This window comes from Cheilinus undulatus, linkage group 5 (assembly GCF_018320785.1).
Source record: "Cheilinus undulatus linkage group 5, ASM1832078v1, whole genome shotgun sequence".
NCBI lineage: Eukaryota > Metazoa > Chordata > Actinopteri > Labriformes > Labridae > Cheilinus > Cheilinus undulatus.
The window spans coordinates 37,479,665-37,488,089 of NC_054869.1; the positions used below are offsets into that span (position 1 = coordinate 37,479,665).

The window sequence follows — 8,425 nt, forward strand, 5'->3', positions numbered from 1 at the left end:
TACCCACAACACCCCACAGCCGCCAACAACAAGGAAGTATGGCAGTAACAGGGGAACGTCAACTGTGTTGACATCTCACTGGGTCTGTTCAGCTGCATTTTAATAGTAGTTCGCACATACTTCCTCATGTGGAGTCATGGCAGGAAAGACACAGCAGCTCAGTGAGTCCTTGGTGATCCGCAGTCTCCGGCGTTTCAGGTACAGATACCTTCCGAACAGTGGGTTAGTTGTCAAAAGTGAATCCACGTCTGTTGAAGAGACAGCAGATGAACTTCAGCCTGGATTTTTGGATAGCCTACCGGTGAGGCAAATGCGAATCATGAGTGGAAATATGTCCAATGCATTTAAATCGTACTAATGTTATACGGAGAGCCACAAGTTGCTAAATGACCAAGAGTCGAAGCAAAATGTAAAATTCATACATCGCTGGTGTTACGGTTTTAAGTGTGACCGTAGCAACTGGCAACTTTGAGCCGAATGTTTGTGGTTGTTGTTGTTAAAACACGTTTAAACGGGGAAGAGAAGTCAGTTTCATTTGTTTTCATTTCATACATACTCTGATCGGTATTCACAACACCTAAAAAACAAAGACATTAGTTAGAACACCACGTTTTTGGCGTATGACCACAGAGTCGTTCAGATGAAGTTGCCAGTTAACACGGTTACATTTTAAACCGCAACACCGTTCAAACAGGAAATTGGAGCAAAAATCGTGGAAAGACGGATAATTTTATATTGATGACCGCATGGGTTTAATACTAACAAAATTAACATAAGTTTTGATATATATGATTTGTTAAATCCCAAATTTTACCCCAAACATATTCAAGGATAGACTTAGACTTTGCTTTGCCAGTGCATGCTACTTCCTACTTCCTAATCAAGATTTAAAAAAAAAAACAAAACAAAGACTGAACCATTTCAGTTAAATGTACTGGTATATATATATAGATGGATATATATATATATATATATATATATATATATATATATCTGTGTGTGTGTGTGTGTGGGGGGGGGGGTTACATTAGAGCCAAAGAAGAATCAAAACAACATAGGCTGTAGCATGTAAATCACTATCATTTAAAAGTATATCCCTCCTCTTAAGGTGGATGTACAGTTCCTCATCATGGCCTATCTGTCTCCTGCTGATATCTGCCACCTGGGAGCTACCAGTTGGTACTGGAGAGCAATAGTTAGGGATCGTTTACTGTGGAAATACTTCCTGCTCAGGGACATGCCATACTGGCCCTCCATTGACCATTTGAGCATGCCCCAGCTGGAGTTATTGGATGCTCCCCTAATCAATGCAGATGAGAGCCTGGATGATAGAGAAGAGGGGGAAGACAACGAGACGGAATCAAGATTCGACTACATGTCAGAGTGGGTATCTTTTATTTTGTCCTTTATTTTTTGATAACAAGGTGATGGACAGGCTTTTTACCATTGTTTCTTTTTTATCAGATACCTGAAAGCTTGTCCATCCTGCAGACAAAGATGGCTTCCTTCACGCCCAGCGTATCAGGTTGTAGCTTCATTTCTTCAGTCTCTGGTGCCCTCAGCTGAACCTCGCTACGCTATGTTTGGCCCCGGCATGGAACAGCTGGATATCTCTTTAGTCACAAGGCTCATGCATGCACCAGATGTGCTTCCTGTGTCTGGTACTCCTCACAGGCAGATAAATGGTGAGATAATGCTGATTGCTAAAGTGAAAGAACAAACTTCCTCTTTCTTTTAAAATAAATACTATAAAAAATCATCACTTAAACCAATTTTTAACTGTATATCAGAATCAGAGTCAAAAATAACAAATTCACAGGACCAAAATTTGGACATTACATTTGCTCCTGCACAGAATTTAAGCACAAAGACATATGACACAAGAAAGAAATGTGCAAAAATGCCAGTTATATGAACAATCAAGTTTAGCACAATAAGTAGAGGGAAATAATGAGTAAAATAATAAGAAATATAACTTTAACTACAAAAATATATAGTAGTATGCAAATATAAAAATTGACTCAAGCTTTTTGTATCACTTTTCTAGTTGTCTGAGTACTAAAAGTGCAGGTAACGCTTAGCCAATCACCCACTGATGGCAGAGGCTGCTATCCCATTCATACACATTTACATGCCACTGATGCAGCTGTGGGAGCAATTTGGGGTTGTATCTTGCCCAAGTACACACTGACATGCAGCTGCAGGAGCTTCCAATCCCCAAGCTTGCGGTTGAGAGACAACTAAACCACTGCTCCCCCAGTATGACTGTGAATATGTTTACTAAATCCAAAATTTAAACAAGAAAAAAATACTTGCATTATATTTTTTTAAGTCTTCAATTACTGTATACTTAAGCTAAAATGCTGATGTAATTCAATAGTTGAAGTGATCTGTCTTACTCACATTTTGACTAAATCAGAAGGGTTTTTTTTACTGAAAAGTTGCATTATGAGTCATGTACGTTTTTTCTACCACTAGGTGGCAGTATTTGCCTTAAGATAATTTCTCACAAGTTCCTATCACTGGAGGAGTAACCAAACTAACAACAGACTCATCTGTTATTTTAGGTATTGGCTCAGGCATCAGTTACCTGTTTAATAACCAGCATAAATTTAATATCCTGACACTGTATTCAACAAATAGGTAGGTTCTTTTCACTTTGAATTAACATATTTGCATTTTTTATTGTGTTTCCTTTTATGCAGTCATGTATTTTTCACTTTAAAGCTTTGTTTGTGTGTGTACAGGGCAGAAAGGGAAAGAGCCAGAGTGACGCAGCAGAGCATCGGTAACAAACTTTTTACTCTTGAAGGAACAGATGACTCAGGCCGGCCAATCTACATACCTGCTCCTCAGGTTCAACAAGTGTGCCAAGTCGTAGATGGTTTCATCTACGTAGCCAATGCAGAGCCTGGAAAAGGTAGGATAAGAAGAGGACATTTCTGATTGCAGCTTTGTCTTTATTTTCTGCCTCTCCATCACATAATTCATATTTGTTTCTGCTGTCTTCAAGCCTCTGAGTAAAAAACATTGTCTTCAATAGGGGAAGGTGAGTCTGAGATGGCTCAGATTCAAGCTGTGCTGAGCTCTGCCAGGGGTTCAACCTCTAGGCCTCTGCTGGTTCTCTCCTGTGTCTCCAGAGAAGAACCAGAAGCCGTCAGCAGAGACGCAGCCAGATGTCGCACCCCGTGTGTTTACATGGCAAAGAGACTCGGGCTTCCAAAACTGGCAAATCCCTGGATGGTAACTCCTTCACATTCAATCATTTAAAAGGCTTCACCAGCATTTATGCCAATCCAGTGGTACTTTAAGGAGACTCTTTGACTCTGTGTTCCTCTCTCTGATTCAGGTGCAGGACACCATAGCAGAATCCCTGTCAGGCCTTTTGGATGGTATTTCCTGGTTGTTGAGATGTTCTGGATTCAAACACTTTGGTAGTTAGCTCACAACTAGTTAACTTCTGCTGCTGCCAGATGAATTAAAACCCCAGACATCACTGCTGGGTCCTCCTGACACAAAGGCACTCTGGCATTTCCTGAGTAATCTGGACCAAATGTGCACTCAGTGTTTTTGGTTGGGAAAACTGCCAGTGAAATTTAACGAGCTGGACGAGCAACAAGACTGTCATAACTTTAATTCTCAGGGGGAAATGACAGATAACCCAACATAGGGAGCTTTTTAATTGGCAGAGACATGCAAAGCATTTGTAGGAGGTTACAGTCATTTAAGAGTTTCAGAATTACATTAAAACCCTTTGTCTAAAACAGCTTTAGGGGAATTCATCTGTTACTTGAAGCAACAAATGGTTGTGATGATTAGCCAACCATTAATTAGTGGCCTATTAAAGATGGAATGCTTCCTCAGTGAGTAGCAAGTTTTTGGGTGCTTGTTGGACGAGAGCAGGGATTCCCATAGTTGCGTCTGTGGTCATTAGGGGAGGCCTTAATGACAGGGGCCTCTGCAAGGCTAAATAAAAATGTGTGCCATGCACTGCTAGCAAAGCACAGAAAAATTTGTGAGACTACTTCCAGATAAATGTGCAGCCAACAATGGGTCTAAAGATAGATGTCATGACTTCTAAAAAAATAGACAAGGAGTCATATCTCACCCTCAGCTTCACTTGTACAGTTGGTATCAAAAGAGGGAGCCGCACCCCCTCCATTCACCACGTCTAACTGTGTAAAATAGGTTTTTGAGTGTTAAATGATATATGTTTATCTGTTGATGTGCAGAAGAGGTTTGAGAACCAGTGGCCTAGCTGGTTTGTACCAAAACTTGCCTCAGCAAATTTAGTTTAATTTTTAGTTTATTAAGTTTATTTGTATTAGGGAAAATCTACAAATTAACATTAGTCTAAAGGGAGCAAAACAGCCTAGTCCCCCCCCCCGTAGTCCCTCGGCAGACAAAGGGCAACAGTAAAACACAGATTGCACCAGTCATCCATACCCACATGCACAGCCACAATAACACATTTCATAAAGGACGGAGAACAAAATACAAATATTTAAGATATTATGTGCATATCAAATTATCACTGGCGTCAGGCCATAACCACTTGCCTCAAAGTCTTGCAGTTTTTATCTTTTTTTATGTAAATCAGTGCCATTACATCTGTCAGTGGGTTTTACAAATTTTAAACCAATAAAAAGTATCAAAAGGATGCTAACAATGACCATTCAATGTTTATTCATTTGAAAAATACTGCATTTTTTTTAATTCACTGAAAAATGGTGATTTTGAAGATAGAAGGTTAAGGCCTGACGGTAGTTTTTTGATTTTTAAATATTGTTTTAAATATTATTTTTGGGGCTTTTTTGCCATTGTTTAGATAGGATAGCTGAAGAGACAGGAAATATGGGGAGGGAGAGAGCGGGGGAGGGGGGCACCAAACAGCTCTAAGACTGGGAGTTCATCACAGCCATCCATTCACCTTCTTCCATTTATCCAGGGCCAGGTCACAGTGGTAGCAGGCTGAATAGATCTACCCAGACATCCCTTTCCTCCACAACACTTTCCATCTCCTTCATCTCAGTTCCCTCCAGATGTCTGTACCTAGGCTCATTTTGGCATTTGAAGATCGATTGACCGGGAAATTAAAAGCTTTATCGCATTTTCCTCTTCACCACAATGGTACAGCACAACATTCACAGCACAGCTGACACCTGTCAATTTCACTCCCTTTTACCAAGAATTGATCCAACAACCACACTATAGCCTCTATATATGGATGCCTGCTCAACCCACTGAGCTAAACCAAGACCCAGCAGTGTTGTTAGAGTAATGCTGTCAAAGATAGTTACTTAAAATCCACTTGGTGACTTCCAAGGAGAAAATGTAGATGTTTGTGCAAAGTTTCAGATTGGTTTGGAGATTGTCCCATGCTTTAATGGTGTTAAGAATAAGCAGATAGTGTAAAGTCATAACCACACTTAGGGATATGATAATCTCCACTTAAATTAGACCTTGAAGCTCTGCTCATGTGCTCATTCATTTGTTTTAAAAATGATGTCCCGTCTTTTTTCTAATGGTACAAAATAGGCTTTAGGCTTTTTGCTGCACTAGAACATGGTTGGTTTACAAACTGCAACAGGCCCAACTTGACATAATTCAACAGTGGAACAGCACAGTGGGAAAATACGGTGATTACTGTTTTTGACCAACTATATATCAAGCATTTAAATTTTTTTAATGACATACTTGCAAACAAGAAATGTTTGTATTTTGTTGAATTCAAAATGATTTTCTGATGATAAATGTTTACATATTATATATGCTGCAAAATCATGAAATTTACACTGCATGCCCAAATCAGAGAGGATTGCATATTTTATGGTAGACTTGACAGCATAAGTCACATGAAGTCTAATCTTTCACACAGAAAGGGTCTCTGTTAACATCCAAAAAAGAAGTGATTTCTAAGCAGTAAATTAGAACTTGTACATTGAGGCTCACTGTGTGAACACTGTCTTTGTCCTATAAATGGTTTTGAGATTTACCTATTTTCCAGATGATGGATGAGTCACGCTTTGAATCTTTTACATCACTCTGTTTTAAATGTCAGATAAGCAGCAGTTAAATAACAGCAATGACTAAATTTATCTCAATAAATGAGTCATTTTTTTCGGCTTTGTCTTCATTCTTTTCTCCTTTCCTCTCAAGCTTTAAATGGTTGGCCTTTTTCTCTCTACCGGGTGAAGTAATGTGCCAGAGAGTTGCCATGTGGTTCCTTTCCTCTGAGGTCAGACCTGGCATTAAAGATAAATCCACATCTGGATGTTACTGAGCATGAAGCGTATTCTTTTAAGCCACCAGGGGGTGAATCTAGGGCTGTGTGATTGAAAAGCTTTGCCTTGGACCTGCCTAGAAGATTTTTTATGTTACATTAAATCTTACATAGTTATCAGAACCATGCAATGTATTAGCAAAGTAACAAAACTATAGTAACTAATATCAAAAAACATGCAAAACAAGTCATACAATGTTGTGATATACAGAAAACAACTGCAGGAAGTGCAGGCACACTGGAAATCCCCGGCTGTTAAGTGAAAAGTTCACCTGCTCACAGAAATGTGAAAAATAATGGCAGCTGAAAAAATGCACTTCTATTTCATTAAAGTCTTTTTCCCCAAAAATTTTTATGCAAGATAATGCTCTTTATGTGCCCTTGAACTTCAGCACACACAGAGGTTGTTTTGGGTATTTGGAGGCTCCGGTCAAAAAACAATTTTGGGTCCCTCCTCATTTTACTGAAAGCAGTTTTACTTGGTCTTTAAATGTCAGCACAGACAGGGGTGTTTGTATTCATTTGGAGACCCCAGGCAATGCACAATATGAGGCCCCTCCTCATTTAACCTGACACACCAGAAAGACTGTTTCATATATCCACTGCATGTAGTAGACATGCAAAAACATCTTCTCTGCCAAGAGAAACTGGTGTGGCTCTTTGCTGTTTTTTTAATAAAGAAATGTAGTCGAGGTCTGATTAAACTGTCGCTTCTCTACAGCTACATCTGAGCTAATCACTACAGCAGTAGCAGCAATTATAAACACAAGCTTACTGTACAACTTGAGCCCAACAGTAACGATAGTAACATTCGTGAAGCAGGTTGTGAGAAAAGCGACAACATTTTGCCCATCATGAAATGTTTTCAGTGTGGCTCTTTACCTTTTTTTTTTCCAAGACTATTTTTCTGGCTTTTTACTTTTACTTGATAGAACAGCTGAAGAGAAACAGGGAATATGAGGAAAGAGAGACACACCAAACATGCTGAGACCAAGAATCTATCCCTTGACTATTGCTTTGAAAACCAAAGCCTCTACATATGGTCGTCTGCTCTACCCACTGAGCTAAACTGGCAGCCAAAATGTGGTCCAATTGATGCTAAACCCTAAAATGAAGCTGACTGGTCAGAACCCTTTGTGGGTCTGGTACAAATGTTGAAGATTGGAGCTTTGCAAGATGGATTTAAATAAAGAGGATCTGTCAAATTGTGAGAAAAAAAATGTAATGTTGACATTACAAAGTTGTTAATTTACAAGAAACCAAGCTCAGCGTGTTTGAGTTCATTAAGTCGTACATATACAAGAAAATTACTTCTCAAGTTTAAAAAGTTGAAAATTTACAAGAGCCAAAACTTACAATTCTTGAGATTATGGGGTGGAAAATGGCCTGTTGCATGAAAGAAAATCATACCAGATGAAGCTGTTTGCCTGCACAAATACTGAGAGAGCCTCATCAAATTCTACTTTTTACAGGGACAAACCAAGAAGTTCTTGCGATTTAGCCCAGACTCATTACAATATCATAATCATGGAGACTTATGGGAGACACTGCTGTAAACTTGGGCACTTCAGGAGAAAAAACACTCTGACAGCATCCAATTAGTGATATGAGTTTTGTTTCTCATAAATTTACAACTTTATTCTGTTGGGAATTAGGACTCTATAAAGTTGAAATTTTTACATTAATAAAGTCAAAATTTCCCTTTTTTTTAATTCTAAAATTTTCATTTCTTTTCTTTTCTCCTTTTTAAACTCAGAAATTCTAAGTTAGGTTTTTGTTTATTTATACCTTATAAAATCAAAGTTTTTGGAAGTTCCATCTAGAATCATATCTGAAGTAGAACCCCTGGGAATAAGAGGAGTAAAGCTCGATCTTGCTCTAATTTGCTTGAAATGAAGACATTGTGAGGCTTTTTGAGAGTCATGAACTTATCAGGTGTCCTTTTTAGGAACTTCTGTATTATAAAACTCTATTTTGATGCTTTTTTAAAACTTGGCACCTTATTACTCCCTCGTCTTCATCACTGAAATAATTTTTGATGTCATTAGATGCACACTTTTGCGTATGCCCTGAGGCCCCTTGGTACAAAAGGCTCCAGGCAATTGTCGGATTGCAAGCATGGCAAACATATATATTTCACCA

At 38.8% G+C, this 8,425-nt stretch overlaps 1 protein-coding gene across 2 annotated transcripts; it reads left to right on the plus strand.

Moving 5' to 3' along the window:
• Positions 1-45: 45 nt before the first annotated feature.
• On the plus strand, positions 46-6,121 carry fbxo4 (F-box protein 4). 2 transcript variants are annotated; one of them, XM_041788390.1, is made up of 7 exons: positions 46-301; positions 1,109-1,383; positions 1,465-1,685; positions 2,568-2,643; positions 2,748-2,920; positions 3,044-3,243; positions 3,350-6,121. In XM_041788390.1, the coding sequence occupies exons 1-7, from the start codon at positions 137-139 to the stop codon at positions 3,440-3,442; spliced, it is 1,203 nt and encodes a 400-aa protein (XP_041644324.1). In that variant the 5' UTR covers positions 46-136; the 3' UTR covers positions 3,443-6,121. The 2 variants fall into 2 exon arrangements, with proteins under 2 accessions (XP_041644324.1, XP_041644325.1); XM_041788391.1 differs by having other exon boundaries at positions 83-198.
• The last annotated feature ends 2,304 nt before the right edge of the window (positions 6,122-8,425 follow it).

Coding starts and splice junctions, on each gene's coding strand:
- fbxo4 (XM_041788390.1), top strand. CDS start 137: ATGGCAGGAAAGACACAGCAGCTCAGTGAGTCCTTGGTGATCCGCAGT. Junction 2,921..3,043: donor CAATGCAGAGCCTGGAAAAG/GTAGGATAAGAA, acceptor TGTCTTCAATAG/GGGAAGGTGAGTCTGAGATG. Junction 3,244..3,349: donor AACTGGCAAATCCCTGGATG/GTAACTCCTTCA, acceptor TCTCTGATTCAG/GTGCAGGACACCATAGCAGA.